The 24,099-nt window shown below is 43.9% G+C and overlaps 1 protein-coding gene across 3 annotated transcripts in view; it reads right to left on the bottom strand.

The window, feature by feature from the left end:
• Positions 1 to 5,576: 5,576 nt before the first annotated feature.
• CYRIA (CYFIP related Rac1 interactor A) overlaps positions 5,577 to 24,099 on the bottom strand; it is a 104,049-nt gene continuing 85,526 nt past the window's right edge. For all 3 annotated transcript variants that reach the window (XM_054979628.1, XM_054979636.1, XM_054979644.1), the window contains 9 exons: positions 16,431 to 16,552; positions 14,900 to 15,005; positions 13,935 to 14,071; positions 13,778 to 13,855; positions 12,516 to 12,632; positions 12,340 to 12,419; positions 8,987 to 9,113; positions 7,744 to 7,814; positions 5,577 to 5,804 (listed from right to left, as the gene is read on the bottom strand). In XM_054979628.1, the coding sequence (XP_054835603.1) occupies positions 5,741 to 5,804; positions 7,744 to 7,814; positions 8,987 to 9,113; positions 12,340 to 12,419; positions 12,516 to 12,632; positions 13,778 to 13,855; positions 13,935 to 14,071; positions 14,900 to 15,005; positions 16,431 to 16,552 (902 nt within the window). In that variant the 3' untranslated portion in view covers positions 5,577 to 5,740. The remainder of the gene's footprint in view (positions 5,805 to 7,743; positions 7,815 to 8,986; positions 9,114 to 12,339; positions 12,420 to 12,515; positions 12,633 to 13,777; positions 13,856 to 13,934; positions 14,072 to 14,899; positions 15,006 to 16,430; positions 16,553 to 24,099) is intronic.

The following is a 24,099-nucleotide window of genomic DNA, read 5'->3' as shown; positions in this document are numbered from 1 at the left end:
AATTGTCCACCTGGGTTTTCCCCTGACTCAATGCCTCCCCCCCCAAAAAAAAACCAGTCCAGAAAGATAGCACTCAAAGAGGGTTTGATCACTGTGTGGGTGGTGTGGACTTTAGGACTTCTCCACCCACATTGCTGACCGTTTCTCTCCTTTTCCCCTTGTGCCTTTCATTTCTCTGTAGCACCATGGGCTGGCCTTTTCCTGGCTTATAAAAAAAATTGGTAGTTGCTACATTGCTATAATATGAAGACACTATAATGATGTTGCTCATACTGACTTTTTTTGTTTTGATAATCTGGCAAAAAACAGGTGATACCAAGGAAAACATGGCGAATCCCCTTCCCACAATGTGGCTGCTCATTGCCACTATGAATTCCTCTGCATTTATAATGATAATAATAATAATAATATTCGATTTATATACCGCCCTTCAGGACAACTTAATGCCCACTCAGAGCGGTTTACAAAGGATGCCATTATTATCCCCACAACAAAACACCCTGTGAGGTGGGTGGGGCTGAGAGAGCTCCAGAGAACTGTGACTAGCCCAAGGTCCCCCAGCTGGCTTCAAGTGGAGGAGTGGGGAATCAAACCCAGCTCTCCAGATTAGAATCCTGCGCTCTTAACCACTACACCAAACTGGCAGCAGCAATGAACACATAGGAAAAAGTCCCCACATGGAAGCAGCCTTAGTCCATGGATTCAAATTTGTTCCACAATAATGGAATTGGAAGAGTTTTGAATTGTTTTCCATTTGCAATTTTTTGGCCACCAAAACAATTTGGATGGAACTGGAATCATGAACAGGGCCTAATACTTGCTAGAATTACAAGTCAATGCAGATTCAGCAAACCTAGAGTTTGTAGCCTTACCATGACTTGAATACTCTCTTTTAGAGGATGTTTTAATTGTTAGCACTGCAAAATGCCACAAAATAGCAGCCTATCAACTTTAAAAAATAATTAAAATAATTAAAATGGCACATTACTAAAGGGATCTCTTTAGAAAGGTGATTCCCTTGACTTTAACGAGGTTCGAATTAGTGCTGCAATTTATTTACCTCTGTATCATTGTTTACTGTTTGTCAGTTTGACATCTTTTAATTCCAACATCTTTTGCCATAACAACAAAAACAATCCAAGTAGTTATTTAAAGAACATTTTTTTCTTAAAAAAAAAATTCATTTTAAACCTCCATACAAACATTTTTTAAGCAGGCATCGAAAGGTATGAATGGTGAAATCACAGTAGCTTTTGGACCTTTTTTATTATACAGAAGGCAAATTACTCTCTTCTTTAGACTTTTATAAACAGAACTCCCTTGTTAAAATTTTAATTCAGAAGACAAAGTATCTGACCATGTACTCAATTATAAGGAAAATTAACATTGCATCTATTTTGCATGTATATATTGATTTGGGCAGAACGTGGATTTTCATGTGAAAAGGAAAATGGAAGTTTGAGTGTGTGCATTATTTGAGCAGTGAGCCACTGGGGAGGCACACTATGTATGTTTTATTCAAGCATACCACCTTATTTCTCATGTTTGGGTCAAGGGAAACCAGTGTGCTACGTCTTTGCAGCAGGATCCGGCTCTGTACACTGCTCTGACTGGATAGAAATGGCGTCTCCGTGCCCCCTCCACCCTAGAGCAGCTTTTCAAGTATTTTAAACCATATTGTGCTTTCTATAAAAAGAAAGGATATATGAATATATGTTTAATTCAACAAACATACCTGCAGCACTTTAAAAATTAAAAAAGAAAAATAACTCAACTGGAGCAATAAAACATTTGTGGGGAAGGAGGAAAGGCAAGACACTCAACTGAATAAAAGAGCGATCCTAAGCAAGTCTACTCAGAAGTAATTTCCATTTATTCAGTATAGTTTCCTCCGAGGAAAGGATTGCAGCCTAACAGTGCGATCCTAAGAAGAGTTACTCCAGTCTAAGCCAATTGAAATCGATGGGCTTAAACTGGAGTAACTCTTTTTAGAATTGCACTGTAAGTGTTTCATTTACCAGTCTGTCATTTGTCTTTTAGAGCAAGGCTTATCCTCCTGGGGAGAACAGACCTCAACTCTTTTTTTTTTTGGTATATCCTTCTCATTATCTTACATATAAAATACTACTCTTGAGAAATGGTTCCTCTGAAAATTAGGGGTCTGATAAATGGACCTATGGAACAACCCAAGGATGGGTGTCCAATTCTTTGCTTTACATCATAGGACATCTTGTGTCATGCAAGGTCATCATTAAGCAGAAATAGCAATAATAATAATTTCAGAGCAGGCTCCTATTCAAACAAAAGCTGCAAAGTGCTAACTCCTATCACAGATATAAAAATAGAAAGCTATCTCTGCCTCAAGCAGCTTACAGTAAGGCCAACAAGACTATATCCCAAGTAACTTACGGTGAACTAAGTCAAACTGACATCTGCACAAATACTCTGAAATACTCTGGCTTCTGGGTCTGTAGCTAGGAAGTGGACATTCCCAGTCTAGACTATCTTACTTCTCTAAAACATTACAGACCAAAGTTTGCACAAAGTAATGGATTTACACTCTAGCCAGCATGACTAATTCAGGGGGGGAAATGGAGAAACAGTTGTGCTGCAAACTCTACAGAGTCTAAATATATAAAGCCAATCCTTACACACAAAAGCTAGCATATAGTTCTGAAAAATCTCTAAGTTAACCACAGCTGCTGCAGATCACTCAGAAGTCACGTTTGAAAGAAGAACTCAGTATTCCCCAATGGGGAACTCCAGTGGGAAACAACACAAATTCAGTGAAGGATCTTACTTCTTGGAAGTGTCACATTTGGGAACTCCGGCCAGCCAAGAACTGAAATGTAACTCTCAGGTTTCACACAGTGGCCAACTGTTGAACACAGCAGTAAAAGGGATTGAATGGCATTCTTATATGCAGCTCAGTTCCCACACAATGGGAGTCTTTTTTATACCTCTTCTGTTCTCACCCTTTATTATTCTCTAACCACCTACAATTTCAATATGGCAAAATGCCACACCTGACATGCCACATAATACACAGCGTTCAAGAGAATCAAAGCTGCACAAGGTACTGGGCTACAAAAGCTGCATCTTGTTCCTGAGCTGAAGAAAACTTGTGTATTTTGCTAACAGGGGTAAGTACCACATATCTAATTCTCAGCATGGCCTCATCTGCAGATCAGTCCATGCAGAGAGAAAAGATTTCTACAAGCTTTGGGGAAACCCTCGCTTTGCAGAAAAATCCTGAAAGTTAGAAGAATGGAGAGGGATGGTAAATCTCTCAAAATATTGATCTGCCATGGGAGACACAGGAGTGAAAGCCATCGAATGAACCAGACATGGCATTACAGGTGGGCAGGGGGCAGGGCAGAGTGTAGGAGCCACCAATGCTCCCCGTGGAGCTGTGGGAGTGGGCAGGTGGCAGACAGGTACAGCAGCAGGAAGGAGAGAGACAGGAAGATGGACAGAGCAGCATGGAGAAAGATGGGCAGGCAGGTAGGCAGTGGGGAGGAGGGGGATAGGTGGGTGGGCAGAGAGAGAGAGGAGGTGACGGGTTAGATTCCCTGTATCCCATGAAGGCAGACAGGTGAGCATGTGAAAGAGCAGGGAGGATAGGGTCCCCTTGCAAGTCTTGGGGGGGAGGGGTCCCCCACTTGGTGGATATTTAGCAACTACAATTCACTGCAAACTCTCTTCTGCTAGACGGTGTACAATCTTAGAACTTCTGTGAAAGGTGGCTTCGCATGTGCGTATGGGGCTTACCTTCTCTCTACTAGTTCTCCCCATCACTCAGAGAGAAGTGGCCCATATGAATGGAGATACCACCTCCACATGCTATGACAGCAATATGACACATATTTATTTATTCACATGTTTATGAATTACATATCTATTACAAATATTTGAGGCAGTGTGGTTGCTTCTGAAAAAAAAGGAATCTCGTGTTCTGTGAGCAGTTTTCCATCAACACAACTAATGGGCTGGTTTTAGCCAAAATAATGTATTACTCCCCCGAAGAAAGTTGCTGTTATATGGCTAAAGTCCTACCAAGCCAGTCTGTTGGAAGCTTCCCATGTGGTTCTGCACTGACAATTCTTAAAATCTGCAGCAATCACACCATGAAGATAACTGGAGTTTTATCTGTTACTCTCTCCAAAATGGTAATTTAAAAATAGGGGAGAAATTATTAAAATTTATAATTGATTAAAACGTTTTGACTTGCCACATGGTTCAGTGCTTCACTCAGGGAAACTTAGAACATTAAAACAAAGCAGTAAATAATAATGCTGAGATATAAGTTAAAATAGCTCCAAGTATGCCTCAAAGTATGTGGAATTCTTACTAATTAGTCTTAAAAGTGGTCAAAACTCATCGCGCTTTGAGAATCCCCTATTGACTCCATTGAGTGTAACACACCATATAAGCTAGACCTAGGCTAAATCCAATGCTGCATCTTTAAAAAAAAAGTGGTATCTTCCATCACATGCACACAGCTCTCTGCAAAGTTAGAAAAAGCACTAAGAGAGAAGCCAAGGAAACACACACACAAAGTCACTTGGTGCTGCCAGCGTGCTCAAAGGCATATAAAATCAGGCAAAGATATATACAACCAACTTGCTGACATCTGACTGGTTTTCTGCGCAGTTTCACATATTTATTTCCATAATTTAGATTCTACCTGTCTGCCAAAAGTCAGTCTAGGCAGTCATAAAAACCATATCAAGAATAAAAAATTATTAATAAACAATCATTTATGCACATTCAGGCCTCAGGAGAAAACAGAACTCCAGGAATTCTGTAGGAAAGGGACACTCCCAAATTAAGGGAAGAAAAAGAGCACCAATGCTCTATACTAAAGCTTTGTTCAGATGTGCCATACAGACCTTGACTGGGAGTTATGGAAACGATCTGGAAGGAGCTTCATTCTTGCTCGCACGATCCCCTCATCTACCTGTGTTACACATTACTAAGTGTGTTAGAGCCTCTCTACATGAGACATCTTACACGGGGACACTCAAGTGTAGGGAGATGCAATATTAGTTGGGAAACATAGTTTTAAAAGACAGAGCTGGCGGAGATCGCGCCTCAGAGGGTTTGTTAATTTCATCTTCGCCTCCCTGAAGGGGAGGTGAAATAGACAACTTTTTGGGTGGTGAAGAGGAAATTAACTAGCCCTCTGAGGAGCAATCTCTGTCAGCTCTGTCTTTTTAAACTATGCTTCCCGGCTAACATTGCGTCTCCCTATACTTGAGTGTCCTGTGTAAGATGTTTCATGTATAGAGACTCCTAGGTAGCTGCACTAGGTGCCATACATTCATTCTGCTCTACAGCTCCTGAACCTGAGGGCATAGTTGAAGGGAAAACAGAGGAAGTTTCCATATCAAGGTCTTCACAGGTACATTCTCATATGCGGAACTGCTCAGAGACCACAACAACACAAAAATCAATGCATACATCCACAAAAACATAAAAAAAACAAGGCACATAGCCAATTATATCATTTACACATTCAATTTAAGGTACCTTTTTAAACCGTCAAAGAGTAAGAATAGCATAAATCAATGCTCTGCCATACAGAGTCAGTCACTTTATTAATACAAGTCCACATACCGTAGCAACAGTTGTTATGTTAGGTAAATACGCATATGTATTTAAACACCACACACTATTAAATTATGTAAACAAACATCTTCTCTAAATAATACAAAAGTCCACTTGTCCAAAGAGGGCATCACTGAAGCATAGCTCGAACTTGTCTTGAAGTTGATTCATCATTCAGGTGTTTTGTAGTGAACCTACAAGATACAAAGGCACAATGAAAGGGTACTCTTTGGAGAAACTGGAGCAACTTCCAATCTTTCTTAGCTCCCTTACCAAAATAAGATTATCCACACTTTCTTAGCTCCCTTAACAAAATAAGATTATTCACACTAATTTATTCCAAGAAATTAGCAAGAACTGGAGACTATGAAAAATATAAAGCAGTTTACGGCATTCAAACAAAATGAAAGCTATTTATGCTCACAAATGTAACAGCAACAAGATTTGCCTATTATGCTCCTAGTATCCTTTTATAGGTGGCCTGGGTAATACTGAGTAATAAAAATCACCCACAGGTTGAAACAGGTTCCACTGTTTACAGGTTAAATGGAAGCAAAATTGAAATTATGGGGCTGTACCACAAGTGCATCCTGACGCGGATAGCCCAGGCAAGCTATCCATTGTCAGATCTTGGAAGCTAAAACAAGCAATATATATGAGTGCAACACAGTGAAAAAATAGTATAAAGTGTTATTGAAAAAGTAACAACAAATGTATAGTCCATTAAAGTGCAACATGTCCATTGAAGTGCAACAAAAAGAACTTATGTTCTTTTTTACAGGTGTCAGGAAGAAAGGTTTCAAAACGTCTTCCTCAGGAGTCGCAACACAGATAACACCTGAAAGTAATAAATCACCACCATGAAGCTCTTTGGTGGAAAAGTAAAAGCAGCCACACCTTTGGAGGTGCTTGCTTTTCCACCAAAGAGCTTCATGGTGGTGATTTATTACTTTCAGGTGTTATCTGTGTTGCGACTCCAGAGGAAGACGTTTTGAAACAAGTTCTTTGCCTGGCTCCTTGTAGAGTCGCGGGGGTCTTGTGCCCCCAGCCTTTCTTCCTGACACCTGTAAAAAAGAACATAAGTACCTTTAATATGAAAACAATTCTATGACTTTATATGTAGCACTCACCTTGTACTCCATTGTCGTGGTTGGTTGTATTGGTTGCCGCTGCCTGTTCTGATTGTATTTCTATGGTACTGTAGCATGTTGCACTTTAATGGACTATACATTTGTTGTTACTTTTTCAGTAACACTTTATACTATTTTTCCACTGTGTTGCACTCATATATATTGCTTGTTTTGGTACTCCCTTGAGGGTTGCTCCTGTTGCTTTTTTAGATCTTGGAAGCTAAGCAGGGTTACTCTTGGTTAGTAATTGGACGGGAGATCTCCAATGAAGACCAGGGTTGTGGAGACAGGCAATGGCAAACCATCTGCCAGTATCTTGCCATGAAAACCCCACCAGGGGTCACTGTGAGTCAGCTATGACTTGATGGCATTCTCTGTCACCACCACTACAAGTGCATTCACCATCTTCATCACATCTGCTGCGGCATAACTTTTTATAATTTCACACCAATTACAACTGGCTGCAGTACTCCCCCACCCCATTTTGGGACATTATCTCAATTCTCAACACATGAAAACCTGTTGGGATCAAACTAGGAAGATCATGTCAACCTCATTTAAAAATTCTAAACAAATATGAAAATACACGAACACTCAGTGTATGAAAATAAACTCATCCTTCTGTGACATCTTTTGTAATATGCACGACTTGATAGCCTTTTTAACCTGAAACTGAACCTTGAACTTTCTGCTTGCAAATTATATTCTCTTTTACTGAGATAAGGGTTTCTCCCATATGCCTCTGTGTCTCCATCCAGCTCGTGCATGAAATCCTTTAATAACTTCATTATTTGTCTCCTATACCAACCAAGGATCCCATTTAAACTCACAGGAGACAGGGGAAGTTCTCTGCATGGCCAATCTTACATTACTGATACAAAATAATTTGTGATCATGGTGTCTTCCCTGCCAGATAAGGATATTTAAATACAAGTTTGTTTAATTTTGTTTTATGTCAATAAAGGTATTGACTGACTGACAAAATAAGAAGAATAGTTGGTACCTGAGAGCATTCAACAGTCCTTCAACGGTGTCTGGAGGCTGTTCCTTTAAAACCTTTATGCAACCTTTCATCTGGAAAAAGAAAACATGCAGGTATTTAAGAATGCCAAAAGGAGGGGGGAGAGTCTCATTCCAGTCAGAACTTGTATGTTGCTCCAATACGTGGATGAGATCAGAAGAATACCTCCCCTGCCTCTATTCTGCTGGAACACAAAGGAACAAAGGAAATCAATATTCACAATAAACTTAGAATCTTGAGCATAATCTGGAATCTTCATGATGAGCAAAACCAAAACTTGTTTGCCAGGCTATCCTAAGCATGTTATACTTAGATTTATTTATAAGAGATGCATCTTCTGGCTGGAAAATACTAAAACCTTCTGCATAAGTTAACAATGCTGTTTGGCTGCCTACCTGGAAGTCTTCTCATTAATTCTAAGATGTTTAAACAGACCTGAAGTTCCATAAAGCATACTAAGAACTTAGTGATGAGGGACCACCATCCTGCCTACCATATTTTTTTGTCTTCCTGACCACTGGCTTAGCTCCACCACTTAGTGGTGACTGGACTTTTATGTATTATACTGCCCTGATTGCATCATTTTTAGTTGGATAATCCACCTTGAGTCCCAGTGAGAAATGTGGATTATCACTGAAGTGAATGAATGCCCTGACGCTAAGCTGGGCCTGAATTTTACTCCACTGAGATAGCCAGGCAGTCACCAAGTGCTCTCTTGTTCCTACATGATCATTTTTTTTTCCTGTTAGAGTTGCCAGCTCCATGTTGGGAAATTCCTGGAGATTTGGGGGTTGAAGCCTGGAGATTGCAAGATTTGAGGAGGGGCCTCAGCAGAGCATAATACCATACAGTCCACCCTCCAATGTAGCCATTTTCTCCAGAGGAACTGATCTCTATGGCCTGGAGATCAGTTGTAATTCTGGGAGATCTCCAGCCACCACCTGGATATTGGCAAGCCTATTTCCTGCTGACATGCCCACCCAATATTCTTTGCCCAAGGACTACCCTTAGGCTATTCTGAACTTTTAGCGCAAACTAAAGATTGGCATGGATCCAATCTTCCTCCAAGCGTCCTTTTCTCCAACTTATTTTTCTAAAACGGCAAAAAAAGAAAAAGAGACTGACACATGAAGTTAGACTACCAATGAAGACCTAACTGAAGTGTCTCCTTTGTGCCAGCTACAAAACTTTTGCTCCGTCAAGAAACCCTCATTATTATTCTTACATCAATCTTTGAGGCCTTGGAGAAAGCTCCCACAGGATGGACGTGGTCGTAGAGAATAATAACACCAACCATTACTCTCATGCAGAACATAAGGGTCTCTTCACTCGTGAACCTACTTTTGTATTCTCTGAAAAAAAAATTGTTGCTTTTACTTCATATTTCAAATCGGAAATAATTCATTTTCAAAGCAGTATAAAATGAATGCAGATTATCTTTCCGTTTCCAAAGTCAGTCACTTCTACATCACTGATCCAACAGATTTTGCTAAAAATAACAAAACTGGGGGACTCTGGAATCTGGATGAATCATAAACAGGACGATGCACATCAAACATAAAGCAAAACCAAATGCAATTTTGGGAATTGTATTAGATGTGGCATTTCCAGTGTGGTTATGAAATTGTTAATGTCTTAAGTGGAGTGGAATCAGGATGCAAGCACATGAGCCCATGCAGGAACATGGGATTTCTGCTACCGTAAAAGTCATAATGCCAGTGGCCGTATTTTTTAAAACTGCAGCAAGCTGTTTCACAAAGAAAATCCTACTGATATCCAAAGAGCTATTGCCATTTGTGCAAGGCATACCACTAGCATTAGAATGGTGATCTGTACTGTAATTTAATAATGCAGTAAATGAACAGTATTTCAAAGTGGGGAATGGTCAGCAATCATAGCTGCGCAAGGATCACACCATATCCAGTACTACAACTTGAGCAACAATCTCTGTGTTTACTGAACACCCTTTTGTTGGAGATGAACTCTCCTGTTGTCTTGTTGGATACACGGCACTTTGCTTTTTTTCCCCTACTGCCACTTTATCTGTTTTTAGATTACTTAACTATTTATCAATGCGACAATTTTAAAATATAACTTGTGAAATAGGGTGCCTTCTGTATGATGAGGTTTAGGCTCAAAAAACATGGTTGTATCTCCAAAGATCTCCAGGGACTGTCAAACAATTACTTTCTCCAAACATATCCATTAGAGAGATAGCAGAAAGCTCCATTTTTAAAGAATGAATGTGTTTGCATTGTCTATATACAACCATGTCAGTGTGTGACTGAGAAGCACAAGGTTCATTAGGTTCTCCTGACAGAATGACCAATCTCTGAACATCAAAGCTTGTAAAAATACACAATTGATTCAAAGGGTAAAGTCATGTGGAAAGTGACCTGTTTTAAAGATCTCTGACCCTCTTTTTTGGTCCTACCATATCCTCCCTCCCTTTTTTCAACTTTAAATATTTGTCAGAAAGGACAAAGCCAGGACACTGTACCTCTTAGCAAAAGACACAAATCAGACAAATTTTCCTTTTCATAATCATGGATTGTACAAAAGCTAAGCGACTCTAATTAGAATTTACTTGTACTTCAAAATATGTTGATAGTCGACCATCTAGCCATCATTAAGTATCAAGATGTCATGCAATATTTCCTTCTATAATTAAGAAGAAAACATGTATAGGTCTTTTGGCATTTCTTCTGAGAAATAGCACACTAAAGCAATATAAATAAAGTAATATTAAGCTACTGCTAAAATATTAGGTGCTCATCTGGATATGTGCATGGTCCCCAAAGGACATACCATTTCCTTCTTTCCCCCTTCCCCACTGGTTTTGATCCTAGAGAGGATTTCTGTGGCTGAAAAAGATTTCCATCCATAATGTGTGACTTTCTTGCCTGTCCACTCCTTCTACAGCTAAATGTCCCTCCAAATGCTACTCCTGGACAGAGGACCCATCTAGGAACAGTCCGAGGGGGGAGTTGGAGGTCTCTAGGGGTGAGGAGAAATATGAGAAAACCACCCTTCCCTTTCCCCACAGAAATCATCTGTGGAGCCAAGCCATTGCACTTGCACATGGCTCAAACATTACACTTCCCATATCCATACTAGAGGTGGGCACGAACCGAAATACAACCCAAAAAAACCACGAAACAGGCTGGTTCAGGGTTCCCGAACCAGGGTTCATGGAAGCTCCTTTTCTGGAACTTCCACGAACTTTATACTGTTTTGTTGGGTCATATTTACAGGGGCAGTTTAAATGGCCATTTCCCTAGGGAAATGGCCATTAAAACTGCCCCTTTAAGGGACTTGCAAGGGCAGGTTCCTTTAAACTATCAGCTGGCAGGCGGCGGGGGGAGGATCTCTCCCCGCCACCTGCCAGGCCCGCAGAGGGACAGAGGAGGCCAAAAACAGTCTTACCGCCCCTTGCGGGAGGAGAAGGTGGACCCCACACCACAGGGGAATGTAAGTGTGGGGCTGGCGCAGGGGTTGGGGCTGGGGGGGCTGGGGTTAAGGCAGTTTAAAGGGCCCTGCCACCAGCAGGTCCCTTTAAACTATCAGCTAGCAGTCGGTGGAGGGGATCCCCCCCTGCCGCCTGCCAGCTGATAGTTTAAAGGGACCTGCTGCATGCAAAGCAGGAAAGGGCCCTTTAAACTGTTAAATGCCCTTTCCCTGCCACTGCAAAGCGGCCAGAAAGGGGCATTTAAACCCCAAGAACCACGATTCACAAACTGAGTCATAACTGGCCCCATTTCTATGCCAGTTTGTGGTTTTTGGTCCATTAAAATCCACGAACCACGAACCTCATGGTTCGGGGGGGATTGGGGGATTGGTCTAATGTCTAATCCATACTGAGCATGCAGAGTGTATGTGCCACAGTAGGGTAGGGATGGAAACTGCGTCTGTGGGAAACCTTCTCTAGGCACCCCATTACAATGAATCAGGCTCATGAGTATAAAAACAACAAATACAATTAAAAAGAAAGACTGCAGCATAAGCAACATTGCTCTTATAGTTTTCTGCTTTTAAATGTGTATTTATTGTTACTATTGTTATTGTCAGCTGCCCTGAGCCTATTCATGGGAAGGGCGGGATACAAATCAAATAAAACAACAAGCAAATAAAATGGAAACTGGGAATGAAAAACTGTTAAAAATAAAAATGTTTTGATCTGTGGCAGAAGCTGTAGAGGTAAATTGCCTGATGGATCTCTTCAGACAGGGAATTCTGTAATACAGGTGCCACACCAGAACAAAGATCCCACCCAACATGTCCCAGACCATTTTCAATTTGAGACAAGGGAAGTTTATTCATCATTCACTGAAACTGGTAAGATGGAAACATCATTAACGATGGGATACAGAACTGTTTCTTTTCTCCCACTCCAGTCACAAATGTTCTGAATGTTTTAAAATGTCAAGCAGAAGTTTGTAACAGAAAGAATGTAATGATTGGAATGAATGAATGAGCTCCCTAACGATTATAAACTACATTAACATACTTTTAACAAACTTTGTACTGTTACACCAAAAAGTAAACCATGCATTTCTGGCTCTTCTACAGCTAACTTACGGTGTTTCCAGCATGACTTTACATACACTGGCCATCGTACTTAGACAGTCTGTCGTATTCTCAATTGGTAGGGTTTTGTTCTGGAAAAGTTGAAGGGAAAAAAATTTGGGTCACTCATATGGTATTTCCTGATCGTTTGCATTCCATTTGCAGAACACATATTGTAGTCTCATCACCTCTGCAACAAAGCGCATTGTAGCATTGCTCAGTGTTTTCAACACAGGTGTAGCTTCTGCATAAAAGAGGGACATTCTATTGGCCATCTCATTGTTGACTTCATTCTCAATGTCGAGCTGATGGAAACACAAGGAAACACTAGTTAAATCACTGTGCTGGCTGCCATAAACATCAGTTAAGATACCTTGTCCCACTAGCTGCCGTAAACATGGAGATCATACTGATGAGCAATCATGTTCAAAGCATAATGTGACTGTAAGCATATTAAGGGGAGGGGTTGTGGTGCAGTGCTGGCATGCAGAAGGTCTCAGGACTGAACGCTGACACCTCCTGTTAAAGAATCTTGGATAGCAGAAGACAGGGAAGACCCTTACTCTGACATCCTGGAGAGAGATTGCTGGTCAGAGTAGACTATATTGAACTAGATAGACCAATGGTGTGACTTGGTTTGAGGCAGCTTCATATGTTTATATATTAGTCAGGATCCAAAGATCCACAGAAGTACCGTGCCTAAGAGGAATCCAAGCTTGTGTTTCTTGATCAGCACTCCTCCTTAATATAAAGCAAATCACTTGAAACTGAGGGTAATTTTCCAAAGCCATCTGGGATGCAATATTGGCAGGGAGGTGGGGACAGTTTGTTGTTCAAAGAAAAAAGTGTTTTATAAAGAAAAATGTATTAAGTATCCCCAAGTCTTTAGCTTTTTGGATCCTAGTAGTTACAATAAAGTAATACTTCCTTTAACATTCTCTTAGTAGCACAGCTGCTATATCGACAGTGGTTATTTGTGCTCTGTTCAAAGCACACAGGAGACACCCAGCCCCGTAGCATCAATTCCCTTTTGCAGAAGATTTAGGAGCTACTTTAGGAGCAACCATGGAAGCAGGAGCAAGCACAATGGAAAAAATGGTTCTTGAAAGGAGGAATCTAAACCCCAAAGAACAAAAAGGGCTTGATTCTCACTATGAATAAAGATTTTAGAATGTGAATAAATCTTATCTTCAAGACCAATATATCTATCCATTGTTAAGTCTGCCAACTAAAAGCCTCGCCACCTGCTGGTACAAAAGCTGTGTCCATGATAACAGAGCCCTAAAAGTACATTCTCAGTGCCAGGCTCTTACAGGAATAGCTTCTAAGTATACCGTGGTGTAAACTTGGCTATGAACTAACCTTTAGTGTCAACAGAACAACAATAAAGATCAACATGTCACCTACTGGTACAAGTAAGCTGCTAAAAGAAAAAAAATGTTTTACTTACATGCATATTATTTATTCTGTTGCGACTTATTGTCCTCCTGTAATAGCTGAAGTCATTCTGAATTGCTGGGTTTCTCATCTTTAAAAAATAAACAAGTCAATGGAGAAATCAGCTTCCAAAACAACTAACACAAAACAAGCATATTTCAGCATCTAACCTTGAGTTCATCAAAACGGAGAGTAAAATGTAAGATGGCGGCGAACTGCTTGGCAAGGGCCTGTTCTCGCTCTAAGTGCTGAGTTGGTGTGTAGGGGGGGCAGGTGAGGGACTCCAACAAGCTCTGCAGGGCTTTCTCTGGAAGGAAAATGGGGCGGGGGTAGGGGAGAGATGAAGATGAAATTGCATAACCTTATTGCATTTATTTAAAAAGCCATTTTCAAAATCTGCACTGCTGTTTTATTTGGCAGGTCAACAGTTAAAGACTTCAAAACTTTATTAACAAAGTGCCATACCTGGCTTTTAGTCAATTGTTTACACACACATTTATTTACCAGATATTATTAGAGGAAAAGCATCTTGAGTTATTGTATCTTCACTGTCAAATCTGGGGAAATGGAATAGTTCATAACACATCGGAACCAATGAGCTCAACAAATAAAGTCCTTTGAAGGACCTATGTCCAGCCAATAATTTTGAGGGGTGGGGGGGAAGAACCTTCTTTTCTTTAATTGCACTGAAAAACAATTCACACTTGTGGACAATGCTTGTGACAAATCCTTCCTGGCTGATATCTGTATCACATGTAGACTCTAGATGCAGAGGCCCTGTATGAACCACTCTTCTTCTAGTTTCTTTTGCATACTATTCAGCAGGTCCATTTTCTTCCATGTTCTCAACACAGCTATGTCTTGTTCCGCCTTTCTAGTCCTTGCAACACAAGCATTGAAGTATGTGTTTGCATACAAGTGGCTGGCATCATAATACCAGTCTTGGAGGTGTCAAAGGGTTTTTTTCTCCAGGTTAGCAATGCACTATGGATCAGTAACTTTCAGAAGTACACACACCAGAGGCAGAGACATTCTAAGCTCAGATCTCCAAATGCTATAACAGAATTTCATCTCAACAAGCATCCAGAAGAGATACACCAGGAAATTCTATTGAGACTATTAAGAAGGTGCTCACCTAATCTGATGGAAAATTCATAAAATCGCTTCAACCTCACCACCAGGGGACATACTGAATTCCAGGCTCTTTCTTGAAGCTGAATATCATTTGGGTTTTGTATTGCCTGAAGGGGGAAAAAAAAAGAATTTGACCAATGTCAGAGGCATGACAGTGGTACAAAATAGTCAGAATTCACCCTGGCATGCTCCTACATTTAAACCTATCTCAACCCAATACCTCATAAAGACCAGGGCCTTTTTGGGGGGGAAAGAGGTGGTGGAACTCAGTGGTGGAACTCAGGACTGCACAATGACGTCACTTTGGGTCAGTTGGAACAGGGGGGTTGTTTTTTAAAGTTTAAATCACGCTTGGTGAAAATGGTCATGCTGGCACGGAGGGAAATCTAAACTCCACTCTGCCTGGAGATTGGGGGTGGGGCCACTGGCCATGTGACCATTTTCAAGAGGTGCCGGAACTCTGTTCCACCATGTTCCCACTGAAAAAAAGCCCTGATAAAGACTATTCATTTGGAAGGGAGTTAATTCTTTCTGCAATTCCAACAATTACAATAAAGTCCACTCTTCCGTTAGCCTTGCATTTCCCCTCTTTTTTCTTTTTTTTTTTAGCTTACGTTCCTTGAAACAGAGATCTGTTATCCCCTACCCTCTGCACGTGCATTATCATATAAAGCACCATATACCTTGAGCTGAATAAATGAACAGCAATGTAATTATGACAACATGAGAGATGCAGTTCACCCAACCAAGCTGTTTGGAGGTGCACCATTAGGAGCAGAACTGACAGGAATGCTAGAAACCGTCAACATCCAGTGCTCTTATCCTACAGCAGGATTCATCATCTGTCCTTTTAGTCATTAACAGAGAAAACAGAAATATTTGCATTTTGTGTATGGTGTGTGTAAGAGGCGCATCTCTGGAATCGGTTAAGAAGCTTGAAAAGCTGTTCCCAGGGGGTCCCCTGGAGCAGTATTTCAGGGATTCTTTTGGGGACACAGAGGAAGGCAGAAAAGTCATATTCCATGGGTGGAAATCCTTCCACTCACAGAGATGCTCAGTCACATCCAAGCCTTTGTATTTTTAATTCGGAATATCAGGGAGCATTGCTACAGTCGTCAACAAGATTCCTGTTTTGGCAACTTCGTTTGAGTGTAGTAGAAATCTCCATCCGAAAGAGTTAACTGAGTGCCAAGCTACAAGTGACGAATTACACTTGCCTGGCAAGTGAACAGACTCACGTATATTCCTCCCTGTTCACTTGCCCTCCACTTGATCACACAGTGATCAAGTGGAGCGCAAGTGGAGGCAAGTGAACAGGGAGGAATACATGTGAGTTTGTTCACTTGCCAGGCAAGTGTAATTCGTCACTTGTAGCTTGGCTCTAAGAAAAGGTTAACTCAATCAGAAAAAAATCTCACAATTTTTATTTACTTTTTCATAATCATGAACATAACAGTTAAACAAACAAACAAACCACCCATCAGAAGAAGAAATACTGCAGACTGATTTTGTTTCTTCTGTGATCAACATACATCTCTAATCTCTTGTCCAGCTCCTTTGTAGGACTGCAGATCTGACAGCATGCTCTCCGAATCCTGCAGCACAGCACTGACTTGGTTCCATACTTCCCTTTCTCCCTCTGTTGGCTGAGCATCTGGGTATAACATTAAAAAGTAGACAGTTAAAAAGCATTATACTGTAAATGAACCAGCATTAGACAGTTATTCAGTTCAGTTAACAATAGTGCATTGAATCTGATGCATTTTTCATTAGCGCACAGACAATTTGGGTGAAGCTTCCAGCAATTTCCTGTCCCTTACCTCAAATCTAACCAGTGTTATTAACAGGGCTCATTTTGAGGGGGAACGCACAGGAACGCAGTTCCGGCAGTTCCCCAAAGAGGTCACATGTCAGGTGGCCCTGCCCATCTGACTCTCGGCCATTTTGGGCCCGTTTCAGCCTGGATTGGGGCCAAAACGGCCCAGAACGGGCCTCTGACGGGCGGTGAATCACTCTCCCACTCAGCAGCGGCCTGATCCTGACCATTTTGGGTCCCTTTTCGGCCATTTTCAGCCCCTTCTTGCCATTTTGGGCCCAATTTAGGCCCTGAATGGCCAGGATTGGGTCTAAAACAGCCAGGATAGGTGATGTCGGGGTGGGGGTGGCATATGCAAATCAGTTATGCTAACGACACACTTCCGGTGATGACAAGGGATGTGGCATATGCTAATGAGTTCCTCCAGCTCTTTTTCTACGAAATGACCCCTGGTTATTAAAAATGATCTCATTACCACCACCACCCCAATCTCTTTTGGAAAAAAATGTTTGTTGGTTGGTTTTAGTACAGATTTCAACAAACTTCAAAGAAACCAAAATATCATCAAGATTAGCTGGATGCATAAAAAGGAGCAGGAGTCCTTTCTGACTGGCAGGGATGAAGTGTGAGGTTCGAGAGACAGCGTTTCTAGGAGAAGACATACACAAAACAGTTCTCCACAAAGCATCAACTTCCTATCCAGAAGCATAGCTTTCGTAACAGTTAACCTGTCCCCATCCTCACCAGCTAATACTATCTACCAGGCTGACAGATGACACTAAGAAAGAACCAAAACAATCATCTTTCTCCCTTGCTTTCCCCCAATTTTAAAGCACATCAGATTGTCTTGCCTTGCCTTCTTTTCCTTGACATTATTTGCACACCCTGGTTTTTGGAATAAGGTTAATCTCCAGCAAAAGTGTCGATCTGGCTAGGAGATAAAGTTGTCTCTTTGGAGAGGAGGAACTGATTTATTAAGATGTTTGCGGAATCCCTGAAATTAACCCAGTGTTTTAACTGATCTTTTAACTGACAGTCCGCATGGCATAATGGTTAAGCTAGAATCTCAGGGACTCAGGGCCAAGCTACACATGACGAATGACACTTGAACGGCAAGTGGATTGAGTGGAGGGCAAGTGAACAGGGAGAAATACACTTGCTGTTCAAGTGTCATTCGTCTTGTGTAGCTTGGCCCCCAGACTTGAATCCCAACTCTGCCATGGAAGCTTGCTGGGTGATCTTGGGCCAGCATAAAATGGAGAAGAAGGAATACGCTAAGCCATTTTGGGTTCCCATGGGGGAAGGGATTACAGTATAATTAGTTAAATCAAATGACTTCTCATAACAGAATAGTCAGTCCCATAACAGATTGGGGGAAAGCAAAGGCAAGAGAATGTGTTTTATGAAAAGAGAGACTAATGAAGGGGAGTGATAATAGAGAGCTTTTGAGGTACGGTGGTAGAAAGCTAGAGTAGAATTTGGGAGGCCTGAGTTCAAATCCCAATCAACCATGAATCTCACTTGGTGACCTTGGCCCAGTCACACACTCTCCACCTGATCTACATCACACAGTTGTTGTGAAGATAAAATGGACAAGAAAAGAATGTTGTAAGTGTCAGGTCCAGTGTATATCTAAACTGTACTGACTCCATTTTCTAATGCTTCTAGTGTTTAAGTGCTTTCTTCCCAGGTGCACCAGTTCCCAGGCAGCATTCCCACCGGAGGCGACTGTTTTGTCTAACACCGTTCCACCAAGCATTGGCCTTGAAGGAGAGCAGCTTCCCAGGACTGAGAGATGTTGTTTTGAGAACTGTGGGGGGAGGCAAATCCAGATGGGTATTGTTACTCTGTACCTCATGCTTTGCCCTTCATTGGTAACAATGACTATGTACCATCCTGAGTCTCCTATTCAGGACAGTGGACTATAATGGACCTTTTCTGCAGTAAAGTTTCCTTGTTCAATCAATGGACTCCTGTTTGCTTTTGAAAGGGAACCTGTAGGAAGCGCCTTATCTAGCCACAAGCTGACATTTTGTTACCAATCATGCCTGAGTCGGGCCCAGCGGAATCCAAGGTTGTCCCGGACAGGGATCCTTTGTTTGATCCGTATGCGTCCCCCGACAGTCAAACAGTGCAACCCCAAGAATCTCATGTGCCAGCCGGGGCTGGAGCTTCGACGTCTACATCACCTCTCATCGACCTCAGCAGTGAGGGGACAAGGCCGACGGCTACCGCTCTCCCCTTGATCTCGTTACCCACCCCGTCGGAGTGGGGAGCCAGACCCCGAGAAACGCGAGAGCGCCGGGCCGGAGGGCTTCATCCAAGAATTTCGATGGACGGACGCCGAAGCCTAGAGACTGTCCCTGAGCTGGATAGCAGCCAACCGTGGCTGTTTTGGAACAGGACGGCCGAACAGACGGACGGGAACACATCTCGCCGCGGCGCCCTGAGTTGGGATTATTCGGAACTTGTCCCATGGAAAGAGCCAACGGAAGTTCCTGAACAAAGTTGGGTGCAAATGCAAAGTCGCACCCATGCTGTAGATTCCGGCATCTCGGCAGTGACGGGCCTAGCCAAAGGAATCCTAGCAGCGAGATCACGAGTCGATCAAGGAGACCCTCCGCCTTGGGGGCCGTTTTCCCCGGTGAGTACAACCGAGGGAGGTTCCGTGATGGGGCAACCGGGTCCTAGCCGAATGCAACAGTTGGAGGCTAGGCTGATTGATATGGAGGAAAGTTTGGCTCATGCCATTCACCTAATCTCAGCGATGGGGGCAGGGGAGAGAATCTCACCTGAAGAAATGGCGGTACAAATCGCCACCCTCCAAAGTGTCATGTCCTATCCAGTGGAGGACGCCCCGCAGCAGCCGCTACCTTCGGGAGAGGAGGAATACTATCCGGGAGAACCGGGAGAATCGCCCGCGGAACTCCCTAGGATAGACGAAACTCCGCCGGGCAGGGATACTCCAGCTGAGGCACCTGGAGAGACTCCGACGGAAACCCCAAAATCGGACGGGGACCCATCTCCCAAGGAGACTCCAGTGGAGGAGCCTAGAGAGGAGGAAGAAGGGCCAACCCGTCCAACCGAAACGACGGTGATACCCCCTCCTGCTTCTCCAACGACAGTTCGGCCGGATCAGACGGAAGAGCCCCCGGCCCCTTCAGAGGAGGAACGACCGCTAGAAGTGGTTCCCATTCAACAGACCCCGAGCGCCCCGACGCCACAAGATCAGCCTTTGCGTCCCAGAGACACGACGCCGAGAGGGGTAAGCCCGCACGGCCCACCACCCATCAGGCCTTCGCCGCTGCGGCCCCTTCCGCTTCGACCGCAACTAACTCCTTCGCAGCAACCGATACGTTTGCCACTTGAGCAGCCCGTAATACCACCTCCGAACCAACCGGTGGGGCCTACACCACTACGACCCCACCAACCCGTCCCTCAGCGGCCGGTCATTACTCAGCCGCACCGGCCACCTCCACCTCAACCGCTACTGCCAGCACCTCCTGTATTGCCACCAGCCAGACCAAGATTGCAGCCGCCTGCCCGACCACGACTGCAGCCACCAGCCCAGCCGAGAGCACCACCGCCAGCCCAGCCGAGGCCGCTACCCCCGGCTCAACCGGTGGTGCCGCCGCCAGCGCAACCAGCACCGCTACCACAACCGGGTCCCCCCATACCTCAAGTGCCATTGATGCTTCCGACGGACTTCTACCCAGCACCGGCTCCGAGGCAAGACCTCCCGATGGGTTGGGTGAAACTGGAAGCTACTTTTGATGGGGATCCCTCCAAACTGGGATTTTTCCTAGTGCAAGTCGTGCAATTCTTCAACCGGTGGGGACACCTCTTCGGCAGCGAGGCCAGTCAAATTGAACATCTCGGCTCCCGCTTACAAGGCAAAGCAGCGGACTGGTATGTAGGACTATATAATATCGGGGCCCCAGAACTCAATACTCTCCAGGGGTTGGTGGATGCTATTCGAGCGCAATATGAAGACCCCTTAGAGGAAACCAGGGCCCGAACAGAATTGCAAGCCATTAAACAGGGCAGCATGTCGGCGAGAGACTATATCACGAAATTCCGACAATTGGCTGCCAAATGCCCTAGGTGTGAGGAGTCCACCAAAATCATTCTGTTCAAGCAAGGACTAAACCCGAGACTTTTGGACAGAGCCCTCATGCAGGACAATCCCCCTACGTTGTTAGGCTGGATCCAACTTGCATGCGAAGTTGAGAATCGCATTTTGGAAGTCCGTTTGGTTGAACAACAACAACAAACGGGACAAAGAAGACCCTTGACTTTACAGAAGGGAGGACGGGGAGCTGGGTACGCCACCCGTGGAGCGAGAGATGCTAGATGGCAACAAGGGCTGTGTTTGCAATGCGGACAAGCCGGTCACTTTGCAGCACAATGCCCCTACCGGCCTGTGCAAAGACCTCCGCTTCAACTACGGCGCCCAACCCTTGCTCCATTTCCTACTCTCCAACGCCCGATTCCCGCACCACGAGCGAACAGAGGCCGCGGCGCTTCCCAAAGGCCCGCCTCAGAGAGAGGACTAGAAGCGGAAGAAGTTATGGAATACGACCCCGCTTCCCCAAACGCAGAAGTCAATCCAGAAAGCCCCCAGTCGGGAAACGAGATGGATCTGTCGTAAAAGGGCCCAAACGACAGATCCGCCCCAAGCCCGTTCCTGCACGGAACCGGCCGCCCGGGTCCATCTTATTCATGCCAGTGACTCTAATCAACCCAGAGAGAAAAATGCACATCCGAGTGCAAGCCCTTATCGACTCGGGCTGTTCGAGAGACATCATCGCCCCAGCTCTAGTCAATGGACTAGTCTTACCAACTCAGGAATTACAAAATCCAGTAATCTTTGAACAAATGGATGGCACCAATATGAACCCTGTTACCACTGAGACCATCCCAGTGATCACAGGCATGGGACAACATTGGGAAAAGAGGTCTTTTGTCATCAGCACCACTGCCAAATACCCGTTAATTCTAGGCAGCAAATGGCTATGTGACCACAATCCCTACATAGACTGGGCCCAAGGATGCATCACCTTCAGTCATGCCAACTGCAAAAATCACCGTTGGAACCAAAACTGGGGCAATGATCCAACTCACACTGAAAACGCCCTTCTTACTCAAGAAGAAATCAACCAAATACCCGAACCGTATTGGCCTTTTCTAAACGTTTTTTCCGAGGAGGAAGCTGATACTCTACCCCCGCACCGACGAACGGACTGTGCGGTGGAAATTTTACCCGGAGCCTCACTGCCCAAAGGACGACTCTATCCCATGAGTCTCCATGAACGAGAAGAGCTCCGGAAATTCATCGACACCAACCTCCAACGAGGGTTCATCCGCCCAGCCAACAGCCCCCACGCCGCTCCGGTTCTCTTCGTGAAAAAGAAGGATGGGGGACTACGACTATGCACGGACTTTCGAGGACTTAATGCAGTATCCACCAACAACGCCTATCCTATACCACTCATCCGAGACCTTCTCAACGTCGTGGCCCAAGGTAAGATCTTTACAAAATTAGACTTAAAAGATGCTTACTTCCACGTCCGTATCAAGGCAGGGGATGAGTGGAAAACCGCATTTAATACGCCCCTCGGACAATATGAATACCTAGTTATGCCTTTTGGATTGACGGGAGCCCCGTCTGTATTTATGTCCATGATAAACGAAGTTCTGCACGAATTTCTGTACAAAGGGGTGGTGGTGTACCTTGATGATGTCTTAATTTATTCGGACACAGAGGAAGAACATATTCAAATGGTACAAAAGGTCCTGGCCACCCTGATGAATAATAAACTGCCCATCAAGTTGTCCAAATGTGAATTCCATAAAACCGAACTCACTTACCTTGGGTATTGCATCTCCCAAGAGGGTTTAAAAATGGATCCAACCAAAATACAAGCGATTCAAGAATGGCAAACACCCACCACCCGTAAAGAACTACAATCCTTCCTGGGTTTTGCCAACTTCTATAGAGACTTTATAGCAAATTTCGCCCAAATCACGCTCCCCTTAACAGAGTTATTGAAAACAAAAGATAAAGGGGACCAAGCTAAAAAACCCTCCTCCAAACTACAATGGACCTCCGATTGCCAAACTGCTTTCGAATGCCTGAAAAAGCAATTTGTAACGGAACCCATCCTCTCCCACCCCAACGAACAATCCCCTTTCGTAGTGCAAGTCGACGCCAGCGATGCGGCAATAGGGGGAGTTTTACTGCAGAAGGGGGAGGATGGAAAATTGCGGCCTTGTGCGTTCTTGTCTAGAAAATTTTCGGAGGCGGAAAGGAATTGGAATGTGTGGGAGAAGGAGGCTTTTGCAGTAAAAGCAGCCCTTACTAATTGGAGACATTGGCTGGAGGGGGCGCGATACCCCTTCGAGGTCTGGACAGATCATAAAAATCTGGAGGCCCTCCGAAGCCCACGCAGACTGAATGCCAAGCAATTGCGGTGGGCGGAATTCTTTTCCAAATTCAACTTCACTCTGAATTATCTCCCGGGCAAAACTAACTTTTTGGCGGACGCCCTATCGCGCATGCCCCAACACAGGAGCAAACGGGAGGAGACTGTCGACACGGTCTTCTCGCCTACGCAACTTGGGGGCGTGGTGACTACTCGCAGTCGAGCCAAACAGCCCCTCCCGGCCAACCAGGAGTGGAAATCGAAACTTAAAACTGAGGTGGAAAAGGAGGGGGATAAGGCTCCGCGAAACAAACTGGTCCAATCCCCACAGGGGGATTGGCTAGCTGGGAGCAAGTTTTATGTCCCAGACAGCCTCAGGCTGGAGGTCTTGCAGCGCTGTCATGATGCTCCCACTGCTGGTCATTATGGGTATCTGAAAACATTGCATCTAATCCAAAGGCAGTTCTGGTGGCCGGGCATGCGCAAAGACATTTCCCAATATGTTAGTTCCTGCCCCGTTTGCCTCAGCGCCAAAACCAGAAAAGGAAAACCTCCGGGTCTCCTGCAACCATTGGAAACACCCAACAGACCTTGGGAAATAATATCTATGGACTTTATCACTGATCTACCTATTTCAAAAGGACATAATTGCATTTTAGTCGTGGTAGATCTGTTCTCCAAACAAGCTCATTTTATTCCCTGTACTGCTATACCCACCGCTCGAAAACTAGCAGATTTATTTTTAAAACACATCGTAAAATTACATTCTTTTCCGTCCAAGGTGATTTCGGATCGCGGCGGACAGTTCGTTGCCAACTTCTGGCGGGAGCTTTTGAGAATGTTGAATATTGAGCAAGGCATCAGCTCAAGCCCCCACCCACAAACCGACGGACAATCCGAAAAAACAAACCAGATACTAGAACAGTTTCTTCGTTGCTACATTAATTTCCAACAAGATAA

This window comes from Eublepharis macularius, chromosome 1, assembly GCF_028583425.1.
Source record: "Eublepharis macularius isolate TG4126 chromosome 1, MPM_Emac_v1.0, whole genome shotgun sequence".
Lineage (NCBI taxonomy): Eukaryota > Metazoa > Chordata > Lepidosauria > Squamata > Eublepharidae > Eublepharis > Eublepharis macularius.
This window is presented reverse-complemented; position numbering and strand designations above follow the sequence as displayed.